We start from the raw sequence: 14,758 nt of genomic DNA on the forward strand, positions 1-14,758 counted from the left end.
CACTACTTAACAAAGTGTCTGATATATGGCTGGTGTCTCAAATTTTTAACAGTGATTTCCTCTGAATTAGAACTTCGCTGATGTCTCTGTTGGAGAATGGGGAGACCTGAGGTTTGATTTTCAATTTCGTCTACTAAAACTGTAGTTTAAAACTGTATATTTATAATATACTTAGATTTTATTTTTTTAAATAGTGAGAAGCTTTAAAGTTTGGGAAATGTTTAAGATGGACTATTTTTTAAAGATGTAACTTGCCCTCCCACCTCCACACACGTACATCAGAAACCTACATTCAGTAGTCTATTTGTCCATCTGTACCCTATGAACTGTTTGTGAATACACACACACATTCAAATAAACCACATTTCTTTATTCCCCATAGTAAATGCAAACACATACATGCACAGAGAAAACTTGCCTCTCCCTTCAGATTCTCAGCCAGACAAATGGTAATACTTGAAGACATGTTGATACTACCAATTATATTGACTCAGAAACTGGTTAGTAGACAATCCTTTAACTTTAGGCACATCCTGTAACATTTGTTCATTAATTAAAAAAAAAAAAAAAGAAGCCACTGAACTGAACTAGGTTATTTCTAAACTAGTAATATTTTTATGTTCCAGGCATTTACTAGTTTGCTTTGTGATGTGTTCATGTAAACAATGTTAGTAAGTTAAAAGCTTTTGGGACTTCCCTGGTGGTCAGTGGTTAAGACTCCGTGCTTCCACTGCAGGGTGCATGGGTTTGATCCCTGGTCTGGGAACTAAGATCCCAAATGCCACATGGTGTGGAAAAAAAAAAAAACTTTGTTGAAATGTGACTTAAAAGTGATAATACATTTTATATTTTAAACTACAGCAATACTATCAGTTGCCCAGAATTGTTCTTGTCCCTATGAATGGTTCAATTTTTCTTGGGTGTTAAGAATTTTAAAATTCATATTTTCTGTGTTTTCACAATGTCTTGGAAAAATAGAATCATAGATCTATTTCATTCTTTTGTCACACAGCATAACCATACTCAAACCAACCCTGCATTATTCTTTTATATCTGGGAGGCCCTATAGCTTTAAAATTTTAGCACCCTCATCTTTTTATGCTTACTTCTGTCATGTATGGATCTACTAAATTACTCACTTTAGACTCTATCACACATCTCATTAATTTTATATTCCAAATTCAACACTCTAATACTTTACCTTCTCTGTTGAATAAATATCCAAATATGTTCATCAATGTTGCACTGAATCTAGCTAATAATAAATACTGTTCTTTTAAAGATTCTGGAATCTTGTGAATCTTATTTGCCCATATCCTCATAACCAATGGAAATGTCTTTGATAATTGTGAATTGATGCAATAAAAGTTTTAAAAAATCACATGGGATATAAAGGCTATCTTTATACTAAATTAAAACTTTATTGAATAAAGAACACTCTCCAGAACACATGATCAGATGGACTAGGTCTACATTACATGCAATGAAGTTGAACATGACAGTAGTTTAACATGGAATGTCAAACAAATTAGTATTTCTCATTGTACAAAACTGCTTATGTAGTTGACATGCAAGAAGAAAAGTATGATACTCTGCATTTTCACTAATCATCCGTGATGAATTTTAAAAAGACATTTGAAGAAACTGGTAGATTTCTTTAGGATAGATTTCAAATAAATTAGTTACATGTGTACTATTGAAACTTCTTTCAACCTCTCTTGCATTCCAAATAAAATCTTAGTGCAAACATCAAAGTTGCTGGTTACTCCAAAAGACTGTCAAACTCATGATAGAATAAAAGTTCTGAATTAATGTGCATAAGTAGGACAAAACCAAGAATACCAGTTACTGCAAAATTCATCTAGGCACACTTAATAGTCCACTCTAAGCATTTTTTCTAAGTCTCTCACATTAAGTACTAAAGCCTGTTTACAGTACTAAAATTCTATCATTCAAGCATCAATGATTATATTTCAGAAAAAGAAAATCATTCATTTCAGCAATAGCATTACTGCTATATTCTAAAAAAAGAAAAAAGAAAAAAAAAAAGAATCATAATTAACAAAACCAGTATCCATAATAGGATACATGGAGAAAAAACATTTTAGGGGAAAAAAAAAAATGTGCTTTACTTGCACAGCAGGAATTATATAATGTAAACACCATATTGGCCCACACCACAAAATCCATGAGAAAGGTTGAAATTTGAACACCATGTGTGCATTATTTTCAAATCTGTGTTTGTGAGTTTATACTGCATCTGCTTGTACCAATACATGACAAATAAAACACACTCTTCCACACACATTCACATACAAGTGATTGTTAAACATTGAGCATGGCTTGCTTCCCTGACTTTAACTCAAAAAATGGTAAGTGATATCCCAACTGTTTTTTAAATGTCTACAGAAATCATTAAATGAATGTGAATAGTAGTTGAGGAATGATGCAAAGTGATGGTAATAATAACGTGGATGTAAAAAAGAATGTACGTAAAACTGGCTGAGATTTGCAAATGCATGGAAAGTCTTCTTCTGTGGGCCGTGTCTGAACTTTTAACTGATACCAAGAATAAAAAATATAGTAGCACAAGTCCACTGACACCTGGAGGGTCAGGCCTAGAAAACTTACCTTCAAAGTGCAAATTTTAACAATGGAATGTTTTAGCAGGGACATAAGGACAATCCTCTGTCTTCTTGATAAAGAGAAGCAGGATGTTCAGGAAGTATTTTCTCCTGGCCAAAGTTATTTCAGTTTCTTGGTAAAACAAAAAAGTATTTAACCAAAAATATCACCCACCCAGTCTTTCACATACACAGAAGTATTCTTAAGGGTGTGTGGGGAGGAAAAAGCCCTTAACTATGGATCACCTAATGCAACTTTTATTTAAAATTTAAGTTCTTTGAATCAACTACATTAAATACCAACATGTACCTCTCTCATCCCTTCCCTCTCCACCTGCCTATCCCTAACACCCACAGTGAACCAGGTATTCTAATGTCTTTGTGTTTTCTAAGCCTCGTGACAAGGCTGTTGAGTACCACCTCCACTGGAAAAAAAATGAACACCTAAGGTGCACTTTCTATAGCACCTTTTTCTTCTCCACAACTGAGTGGAATCTTTATGCTCTCAAGACTGGACCTAGATCTCTAGGTCATCAGGCCGAGGTCGGCTGCTGGCACGACTGCTGGCTCTGCTGGAAGGCCGCTGGTCCACAATGGCTAGAGGCTGTAGTTCATGGCCAGCATCGAGCTTTTTAGAATTCTGGTGGTCATCAGGGAAATCAAAAGGCTGTGCGTGGGAGTTAGAGATGGTGCTTCCTGCCTGCCCCATTCGATTTTGTTCTGCACTGTAATTAGCCCAGTTTTGCTCACTTGCTTGTTTGTTGTAATTGCGGCAGGAAGAATTGTTTCTGTCTCCGGTAACCAGCTTGTACCCGGGAGGAGACATGGGTGAGAGGGGAGCGGTTGGGGAGGAGCAGCCATTGAAATAAGCATATTTTGGAGATCCACAGTCTTTGGCGTGGTTCGGTGGGCTGCTGGTAGTGTGGTAAGGATCGTTCTTTCCCTTCACGCGATCCTTAACACCCTTGAAGAAGACATAGAAGAGTTCGATGATGTTCAAGCCAAGAGACACCAAGGACACGACCAGCATGAAGATGATGAAGATGGTTTTCTCTGTGGGACGAGAAAGGAAGCAGTCCACCTGATGCGGGCAGGGATCTCTTTTACAAGTGTAAACAGCACTCAAACTGAATCCATAGACGTACCACTGGATCAGCAAGAAGGCTACCTCAAAGACAGACTTGAAGAGGATACTGATGATGTAGGTTCGCAGCAAACCCCCTCGCATTTTCACCTTGCCATGCTCTTCGATGCCATACTTGAACTTCTTTATTTCAATCTGCTTCAAGTGCATCTCCAAATTCCTATCATCGTTTTGGGCTTTGAGTTCCTCCTCTTTCTTGTTCAGTTTCTCTTCCTTTCGCATCACGTAGAACACGTGAGCCAGGTACAAGAGTGTGGGAACAGACACAAATATGATCTGCAGGACCCAGAAACGCACATGAGAGATTGGGAAAGATTTGTCATAGCAGACGTTTTCACAACCAGGTTGTTGAGTGTTACAGCGAAAGGCAGACTGCTCATCACCCCAGGCTGACTCAACTGCTGTCCCCAGTAGCAGGATTCGGAAAATGAAAAGGACTGACAGCCACACCTTCCCTCCAGCGGTAGAATAGGCTTGAACCTTGTCAAGGAGTTTGCCTAAGGCACTCCAGTCACCCATGTTGCCTGGGCACCACCTGAAAAGAAAAAGACAACTAAATGATCATAGGCCACAGATTGTTAGTTTAATATACAGTTTCTTTCAGCCAGCAAAGTACCATAAAAGATCTCCTATCTTTCTAGCACTCTTCAAAAACAAACAAATAAACAAACAAAAAAGCCACAAGTGCAAACTCTTCCATTTTCCCCTGAAAAGAGCTCTCAAATTTTCTTGAGATACGCTAAATCTTCGAAACAGCAGAGCCTATGTGCAGAGTAAATTGCGATCTTAACCTTGCGAAGATGTATTACTTGCTCAACCACTGTCTTACCACGTGACTTGAGAAGTTGTCTGCGCTAAGTGTCTCTGCTTATTTTATCCCCCTGGACGGTCCAATTAGAGGACTGTTCTTACCTGATAGGCCTGTGTCTGCATGCACACCCAAGCAAAATGCTGATATGTGGTATTCAAAAAGCATGGGTACCTAAGAATTGAGGTAAGAACACCCATACCCAGGCACATGCATGCAACCTGTTTTCAAACCTCATTCCTATTACATATAGTACTTTATTCCTAATTGTATCCTGAAATGTTTCTCCTTGGTAATTCAAGTGTCATTTGTGCATACTCTACAGTGTAGTCATTTATACTTCTCTGTTTCTTCTTAAGCAGTGACTCATGTGGTTCAGAAGTCTGTCTTCTGCCCAGAGGAAAATACGTTGTGCTGAAACACACCATTTTGACACACTGTGTCCCTAGATGCAGGAACGTACTTTCAAAAAACAAGACTAAATGCACATCACGTTTCAAGTAAGAGTTCAATTGACCTCGATACTAATTATAGCCTGAGAAATAAAAAGACAACTTTAGTGTTATCTCTAGTAAAAAGGATTGGTTTTAATCTTTGGATTGCTGTACAAGTAAGTTCCTTTACTGGGCTTTGGGTCCTCAGCCCACGCACTCTATTTAACTTCCTATCAATACCTAGATATCTCAAGCCTAGGACTTACCCATTATTGGGGCTGATATGACAGGAATCCCAAAAGTTATTTAGTTCAATTTATTCTTCTAATGCCAATAGTCCTTTTAACTGATGAAAATTGAGGTCTTAAGTATATAGGAAATATTCAGCTATCCGTAGAGCCAGAAAAAGACTTTCAATCCCAAGACCAAGGCTTCCCAATGCATGACACTGGTCTTAAAATTATAGCAAAGCTGGGTTAACGTTAGAAATGTTTCCGTGCTTTAACATATACAATCTTAGCGGGGGCTGAAATCTGGTAAGAAATGAATAACATTGCATGTGGCAGCCAGAGAGAATATAGTCTAATTTTCAGCAGAGAGTAATTGGAGGGTTCAGAATGGGATGAAGTAGTCAAAGATTATTTAATCATTAAAAACAAGCAAAGCAAAGACTTTTCAGGCGCTTACTGAATTTTAAATAGTATAACTAGGGCTTCCCTGGTGGCGCAGTGGTTGAGAGTCCGCCTGCCGATGCAGGGGACACGGGTTCGTGACCCGGTCCGGGAAGATCCCACATGCCGCGGAGTGGCTGGGCCCGTGAGCCATGGCCGCTGAGCCTGCGCGTCCGGAGCCTGTGCTCCGCAACGGGAGAGGCCACAACAGAGGCCTGCGTACCACAAAAAAAAAAAAAAAAAAAAAAAAAAAAATAGTATAACTAAAAGTAGGATTATATAGACTTCCTAGAAATATGTTTGTTGTCTGGATATAAAGAATTTTTCACCTGGTATTAAACTATAAGCCATCTTCTCCTTGTGGGAAGTAAATGAGGTCCATGGGAATCTTCTTCCCCACCAAGCAATGTTACATTTCTGTCTAATGCCTGTACCTCCTGGCTATAGAGGGCAGAAAAAAATGAATTGGATACTGGCCTGGGATTTCCTGGATGGAACAAAGAAGAGATGGCTGATTCATAAACTGAAAATGTATCAGCTATCTAAATTAGCAGTCAGTGAGTATTTTTGATGACAGCCCAGAGACTGGTGCCAAAGAAAGGGGGGTGGGTGATGGGTAAAGGTTGGAGGTGAGTGGTAAAGGTTGGAGGTGGGTGGGCAAATTACAGTAAATAACTTTTTTATGACCCTGCCAGTGGTCATAAAAAAGGAAGCTTCACCTCTAGGAAGGGCCATTTTAGATTGTGAATCGAAAGTGAAATTGATGTATGGAAAGCAGTCAAACAAGAACAAAGGCTTGTAGGACTGACAAAGAGAGTGAAATAGCCAGGGGAAAGCTTGAGAAGCTTGAAGAGAGGCAGTAATTTAGCTTTGACGGACGGTTTGATATGACAGAATGTAAAAGAAAGAAACTACAATTTAGCAGAAGATACTACACTGGCAATGAAGAAGCACAGTCCGTGAGGACAGAATTTTTGAAGCTCTATCAATAGACAGTTTCGATGTGATGATGTGTAAATTGGTCCCAATTCTGTGTAGAGAATTACAATATTTTGCCAGTGTCATCTGCTTTTGCTCAATACTCCAGTTTTGGGGGGGTGGGGGTGGGGATGAATGACAAAAACAATTAAGTATAAAATGATAAACTGCACACATCTCTTCACATTCACGCGATGATCGAGCTCAAGAAAAACTTAACGTGCTTCAGGTACACTGAGAAGTTGTCATTTTAGTCAGTGTTTCGTTATTATTCAAAGTAAAATATGTAGATGCTTGTGGCAATTAATTACTAAGTTTCTTTACACTCTATGGAAAAATAAAACTTGAGTTTCCTATAATTCTGAGATTCCACAAAAATACCCTATAGTGCCACAGTATGTGAACTGGGTCACTGGACAGCTCTCTAGGTAGTAGCCAAGTTGTCTTTTCTTTAAGCAGCCACCCAGTTGTCATTTGCATTAACTGAGTTATACTCTTTTACCTGAATGAGTTGAATTATCCAATTGGACACCTAGTATCCTGCAACATGTAGATACCTGTTATTAGCACTATCATAGAGACCATCAGATAATGTTTAATGTGATGGCTTATAATGCCGTTATCTTTTTGGTAGTCATTCACTTTGCTGTGAATTAAAAGTTCTATCAACCGGTTGTCCCCTCATCCCCATTATCATTTTCATTTTTCCAAGTCATAATTGAAAAAGTGATGCCCTTTTATAAGAAGAGGTCATAATTATGTTTACAGAATCCCTAGCATTGATTTATAGACTATATACCCCATTCACATTCACTAGTATGAGACAGGTATATTCCTTATTTGATATATGATAACATCATGGCAGTTGAGCATATATCCTGTATATTCATGCCTTCACCTCTAGGTTCCCAGGGTGGAAATTTATATGTAGATTAAGGTCTAGGTTAAGGAGTTGTACAAACTTCTTATTAGGAGCATATGCTTGACAGTAGCTGGACCGTCCTTCTTGTGTCCTCTATGTACCATGTTAGATCACATTTTCCATTGCTCTTCATGGCCCTCTAGACTAGAAGCCAAAAACCAGTCACGCCAGGTGTGACCCGCCCAAGGACCCTCTGGGCCCTTTGCAGGTTCCCGAAGGGCATCAGAATCACTTAGCAGCATGTGTTAAGAACACACATTCCTGACACTCACCAGTTTGAATGAATATCATGGGGTGAGGGTGGGGGGTGGCTTGTGAATCATTCTTTTGTTTTTTTTTTTCTTTTTCTAAACAAATGCACCAGGTGATTCTGAAGTAAGTTTTCAGGCCAAGAGGCAAATGTTTCTTGACATTTTTTGGTGCTCTGTCTCGTCTCTCATTCAAAATATTTAGGAGTGGAGAAATGGCAGGAGAGCAGAAAGGGATTGAGTGTCTAAAAAGGTCAAGGGGATGGGGGGGGCAGGGTTAGTATGGGGGGCAGAGGTCTCTGGGCAACTGGGAACTGAGCTTACCCTTTACTGTACAGCCCCCTGTCCCTCCACCTCCATCGGCTGCTCCCCAAGAGCACAAGGACTCAAATGCTTTACTCAAAATGAAAAAAAAAACTTCTATTTTAAGTTACTTTTTGACCGTCCCCTGTTCCAGAGCCATATAAACAAATCACTGTGCCAAAGCTAGACACTTTGCTGTGTCATTAATGTTCTAATAATTATTAGGAGAATTAGAATATATTTTATTCCCAATTTTAAAGATTTTCCCAAGAAGAGACACTGTAATGAGTTGAGAGTGGGGAACTAAAATAAAATAAAGGTAAATAGGAGTGCTTCCTGATAAAAATCCACTTAATGGATTTGGGGGGTGGGGCGGGGCAGAAGTACTGTGTGTGTTTCTAATATCCTAAACCAAACATTATAAGCCTTTTGTGACTTCCCTGGCAGTCCAGTGGTTAAGACTCCGGGCACAGGGGGCACAGGTTCAATCCCTGGTTGGGGAACTAGGAGCCAGCATGCCCTAGGGTGCGGCCAAAACAAAAAAAACTATAAGCCCCAAAACTAAACTGTAAACTCTCCTAATGTTTTTCTTTAATTTTTGTAAGAACCCCTCTCCCTTGCAGTAAATGTCTTTGAGTGGGCTCAGTTGTGACCATTCCTCTATAGTTACAACAGCCAGATGTGTTTTTGGTAATATTCATACCCACACATAATTAACATAATCTACATTCAACCTGTCTGCAAATTCTATAGGTTTTATCTTCCACCCAAAACAGACTGAGTCTCACCACCACCCCTGCTCTTAGCCTGATCTCAGCCATCATCAGGTTACTTGTCACCTTCCTTCAGGTTATACGTCAAGACCCTAGTTACCCTGCTCGCCAATCTATTCTCCTCAGTCAGTCTTGAAAAACTAACAAGCCGATCTGCCTTGATCAGCTTGGTTCCATCTCCATGGCTTGTTCTGGTATCACCTCATCAGCCAGCACTCTAGGTCTGTCACTTGCTACTCCCCTTGTTCTGTTTTTGTTTTTTTAATGGCCCTTGGCTCTACTTGGCACATTATGTATTTACTTGTTTATTGTTTGTCTGCCTCCATGACAAGGACTTTTCACTATCTGCTTTCCTCAGCTAGAATGTGAGCTCCATGAGGGAGTTTCTTTTGTCCACTGCGGTATCTCCAGTGCTTAAAAGAGTTAAGAGATAGTGAATATGTATTGAATGAATTAAAAGCGGCTTGTACAAAGAAAGGTACTAGGTTTCACCAGTTTTGTTTGTTTGTTTACTATCTCCTTGGGACTCTCTTAATTATAGTTATATATCCCAAACTTCTGAAGTTTCAAATTAATTAAAAAGAGACTTCCACAGTAAAAAAAAAAAAGTGGTAATTGTCAGCATCTCATATTACACGGACTATTAAATTTTCAAGTGATAATTGCTGTAACAGAGAACTGTCTGAAACAACATACTTTAAATGATTCCTGAACAGGCAATATGACTGAATTAAGAAAACAGACTCTTTAACAAAGAATTTGTTAAACAAGGTCTTGAATTTATTACACAAGGTCATAGTGATTTGGGATTCTTGCAGAACTGCACCAGGTATCATAGATATTTATGCAGTTTCACTATTATGCTGTTTCACAGGTTAAGATTTTAAAACAACACCACCAAAAAAAAAACTTGTTCGGTCCAATTCTGCAGTATTCTAATTCTGACTGGACTACACAATTCAATTGTCGCCGAAAGAGACCCCACAGTGTCTTGCAATAGAAGAAATAATCTGTTAAAACTTGTGTATATTTTAAGAATGATAAATCTCGGGGTAAGATTGGGGCTCTGAACGGAAGAATAACAGCTGATATCAACCCTGGTTAATATAACATCTCTATATAGTTTGAGTGTATGTTAGGCAGTTAAGTGATTTGAATCAGGTACCATAGAAAATGTATCTTCCCAGTTCATCAGGTAATATACAACCTTTGCTTCCTTATACCTGGGTAGTTAGCCTAACTCTGTGATGTATCAAACCTATTCCATGTAAACCTCTGTTCTATTTAAAATTCTGTCTCATGGCTCCCTGATTATCCTTAGATTCCTTTGTAAAGACTGAAATACTGCTACATTTCTGCAGGTATCTGATGTGTGTGGCATTGCTTTTTTGAGGGAGGTAGGATGGGGAACACACTAACAAGCCTTCTTTCCACGGCCCTCACCCTTTTTCATCACCCTGTCAGCACACATCAGCCTCCACAGAACAATGAGATGAGATGGGAGTTGAGGAGTGAGGGACTCCATCCAAAGAGACAATCCCCTCCCCTAGTCCAATAGCTACCACTCAACTCCCCTACTAACGGAAGTTTCTAATGGTCACTTGAGGGGTGCTAGAGGAAAGAGCCTAAGTCAGAAGCTGCAGGCTAAAAGCCATGTTCTTAGATTGTGATTGGATGGACTTTAAAATAACGCTATTTCTATCAGTTTTGGTGCTTCCCCCAAATGTCACCTCCAAATTTACTATTTTTATTGAACAGCCTAGTTATTTTGTCATCATATAAACACACTCTTAGAGCCCTCACAAGTGTATTGATTAAGAACAGTCTATTTTCCTTAATGAGCATTGAATGAATATCTCATGCACATGAAGCTCTTAATAAAAGCTCAATAAAGTTTAGCTATTACTCTTTAAATGAATTTTAGATGTAGATATAGCCCACTTATTTTCTAACTTTGGCATCCTTTCTTTAGCAAAATAGCAACTAAGAAGTGATTAACATTTGCCTAATGGTAATCAAAATTAGTTTTCTAGATGCTCCTGTAATGAGTACAATATTGCTATTTTAGCAACCTCAAAGAGATTTATGAGAAGGAGGAATTTACCCTTTATCAATTAATAGGGAGAAAGGACCATGAAGAGGGTCTTTGTGTTTCTATTTGGAGGCATCTCCTCTAAATCATGGAAAAAGTCATGTACTATAGAATGTATCTGCCTTACAGAAATTGCTAAAAAACACTATATATTTTCTATATTACTGTAAATTTTAAACATTCCATAAAACACATTTTTTTTGGCCATCCTGCGTGGCATGTGGGTTCTTAGTTCACTGACCAGGGATCAAATCCGTGCCCCCTGCAGTGAAAGTGCGGAGTCTTAACCACTGGACCGCCAGGGAAGTCCCAAAACACATATTTTTAAGAAACGATTTAGAAAGCTAGGAAAACTTGGATGTGAAAGTTATTGAAAGTTAAGAAATTCTTAAAGAAAAAATTTATATATATATATGTATGTATATATATATATATATATATATATATATATGGCTCACCCTGGTTTGTGTTTTAACTTTGGCAAAAGACAGTATGTACACACATAGCCAAATGGTGAATCTAGACAGGCAAAGCGGAGACAAAGTGAAGAATTTAGGTAGTTACCCGAAGGAGGTTGGGGGGGGACTTCTGTTGAGAAATTCTGGGGATAATTTTTTAAACTTGACTTATCTATACTGAATATTGACATTAATGGTAAACACTAGATAATTAATAATTAATAACTTGTCTCCCCAGAGCTGAACCAACTTAACGTGTGTGAATATGCTCCAACAATCTATTCAAACAATTAAGAATCTTGAAGGGAAGTCAGATCAGAACAGGAAAGGTGGAGTAGAAGGTATTAATCACTGGTGACTTTCCTATCATTCCCTTCCCTCAGTATCATACATAGAGCCTCTGAGCCTCATACCAAGCTACCCCTCTGGATATCATCAGAGAAATGAAGGAATGCACTGTAATGTGAGGTTTCCATCCTTCTCTACGCAGGAACTGGAAACATGTACGTAACAAAACAACTCTCGATATCTGAAAACACACCCTTTCAGACACTTGCTTGGAACTGTGTTTCCCAGGGTCAGCAATGTAAGAATTACACTGTAAAGGGCCAGGAATTGAGTGGATGGGGTGGCAGTGATAAACTATAAAAGGTAGTAGAAAAATGTGGAACATATTTAAACAGTGAAGAGAGTAGGATCAAAGCATTACCACTGCATTTTCCAGGCAAAGGACAGGTGATAACTATACTGACTTTGGAAACTACAAAGCACCAGACATACACACTGCTAGGACAGAATAACCTTCTGGCAATCTGGCCTACATAGAAGAATTACCCTTTCTCCTGAAGGGTTTTCTACTTGGCTTTTTTCATTCTTTGAGACAGGGTTAATTTAACGAGGTATCTGCATTACTGCAGGATTTTATTCTTGGCAATCCTTGTATAAGTTAGGCTTTTTAAAAATTTTTCATAATCTACTCTTCAAACTGCCTGAGGCATTTTAGACTGAGTTCAAGTGTGCCCAATTATCAGAGGGTGAGATTAAGCATCTTTTCATTACCAGCTTGGTTTGGGAAGCAGAAGAAATTAAACCCACCTCCAAATAAAGCCACGTCTATTTTTCCAACAGTTTGTAGCTCTCCTCTTCCCACCCCCACTTTGTACTCCTGGAGAGAAACACAGGCACGCCCTAGGGTTGAGGGTGAGGATGAGGTTGGTCAAGGAGAGCTTTTGATAAGCTTTATCAGAGATGCTCTGTAAACACCTGGATGGCCAGCCAAGAGGATAAGGGTGGGTGAGCCGCTGCTGGGAACTCAAGGTTTGAGTTTCCGAATTCTGATCTGCCTCTGGACACGTCATGAGCTCTTTACTCATTTCATTATGGGGCTTCCTCCGCTCTCCCCACCCCATCCCTATTCTTGGGAAGTTTTGAGAACTTACAGAAGAGTTACAAGTGCCATTTAGGCACGGTAATTCCCAAGGTACTCAGATTTCCTTATGCTTTATACAGTAGGATTCAACAAGTTCAAAAAAAAAAAAAGACACTGCGGGTGCGGGTTTTGGAAGGGAAATTAGATTGACACATTTAATTCAATTAATCACTTGCTCTTCTTTTACCATTTGGCCACAGTCCATCTCTCCCCCCCCCCTCCCCGCCTCTCTCCCCCTCCCCCTTCCTTTCCAGTGGCGGAACTCGGACCTGCGCTGGGTTTGACCGTGAGGATTTGAGGGAAACTTCTCAGCAAACGTTTCCAAAGCGCGGAGGCTCGGCAGTGCAGGAGCCCCGGGCGAGCCGGGCAGATGATAAGATGGCAGGAGGCTCCCCGAGCCCTCCCGGCCCCAGGCCCGCGTCCTCGTTCCGCAAAGCTTTCATTTTTATTTGCTTTTCAGCATTCTCTGGTGCAAATACTTCAAACTGCAGGGTCACACCAAGAATTTAAACTAATTAGTCTGTGGAGTTAGAACAGACAAAATCCCTACCGGACACGAAAACGCACGGTTGCATTTCTGGCTAACAGAATGTGTGTTACCCATAAGAGCATGTAAGAAATTGAGCCCTTTAAAATAACAAATCAGTGTTATCTTTGCCTACTGGCAGCACCGCACCCTGCGGCTCAAACTCAAAAATGTTGCCCAAGAGCTCTGAAGTCTGCTACAGGTTCGGACAAGCGGAAGGCGGCGGGGGCGTGGGGCTGGGGGGAGGTAGCTTCTTCTAAGGCGCCGATTTAAGAAATTTCGTTTCCTATTCTTTCTAGGAGCCCCTGTCTTAGGAGACCGTTTTGGAAATGCACCCTGGCATATACTCTCTTCTAAACGTCCGTTCTCTCTCTGTTAATGCTTTGTTAAGTAACCACCACCCATTCAAGGGATTTCACCTCCGGAACTGCCAGCGTGGTCGACTCAGTGGTGGCTCTCCTGAGGGTCTCAAGATTTTTGCATAGTGGGTGCTAATACAAAGTAACCCTTTACTGTTGCTTTAAGAACCCCAATATTACAGCTCTGATTTTTATACCTTTTTGTTTACCGGGTAAAATTCTAGGAAGGGACCACGTGGAAGTCAAGCAGCAACGTCTTAACAAAGCACTTTGTTAAGAAGTTTGCTTTGCAAGGCTATAGAACATCAATCAAGATTTCCATATGAAAAAGTACAAAGAGTAGAATTCTATAGCAAGCACGCTAAGCAAATTTGCACTTTGATTTTTCTGCTGTTGTCAGTCAAACCCCCCAACCTAGGCCCCCTAACCCCGCCCCCCTCAAAGTTACAAAGCACCTAGACTATTACTGATTACCCAAAAAAGTAAAATTATCCTCTAAAATGGAGAACCAAATATCCAGTAACTTTATTCTAATATTCTGATTCTAATCAGAAAGATCTGAATCTTATTTACCTGTTGCATTATTAAAAGAAAACTTTTTAACAGTCAAAAAGTAAATACCGTAAGTTCAATTTTAAGTTTAAAACTATAGACACTTTCAAGTTCATCATTCCCTTTACAATATCATGTGAAAGCTACATTTAACAAATTTTAAAACTTTAGAAAAGTTTTTCTTGTAGAAAAAGAAAGGAATAGGTAAAGATCTTTTAAAAAACTTACTGTTTCTCTTGAAAGAAGTGAAGTAGTCACGCCAAGTGATTGAACTCCTCAGAGAATGAAGTCAAATGCAAAAACAAGTCCAGGCCCTCAGACCTGTCTATTTAAAGTTTAAAAGTCTGCAGCTATTTGGTACTTTCCTCACTCCTTCCCCCTAATGAAAGAAAAGTGCTGATACCTCATAAAAGCTTTTTTCTTACTTGGAGCACAGA

General features: G+C 39.5%; 1 protein-coding gene across 1 annotated transcript; it reads right to left on the bottom strand.

Moving 5' to 3' along the window:
* Positions 1–1,397: 1,397 nt before the first annotated feature.
* On the bottom strand, positions 1,398–14,754 carry GJA1 (gap junction protein alpha 1). Its single transcript, XM_067702247.1, has 2 exons — positions 14,550–14,754; positions 1,398–4,303 (listed from the first exon to the last, which is right to left on the bottom strand). Exon 2 carries the CDS (start codon positions 4,285–4,287, stop codon positions 3,142–3,144), a length of 1,146 nt encoding a protein of 381 aa, XP_067558348.1. The 5' UTR covers positions 4,288–4,303; positions 14,550–14,754; the 3' UTR covers positions 1,398–3,141.
* Between the last annotated feature and the right edge of the window lie 4 nt (positions 14,755–14,758).

This window comes from Pseudorca crassidens, chromosome 13 (genome assembly GCF_039906515.1).
Source record: "Pseudorca crassidens isolate mPseCra1 chromosome 13, mPseCra1.hap1, whole genome shotgun sequence".
Classification (NCBI taxonomy): domain Eukaryota; kingdom Metazoa; phylum Chordata; class Mammalia; order Artiodactyla; family Delphinidae; genus Pseudorca; species Pseudorca crassidens.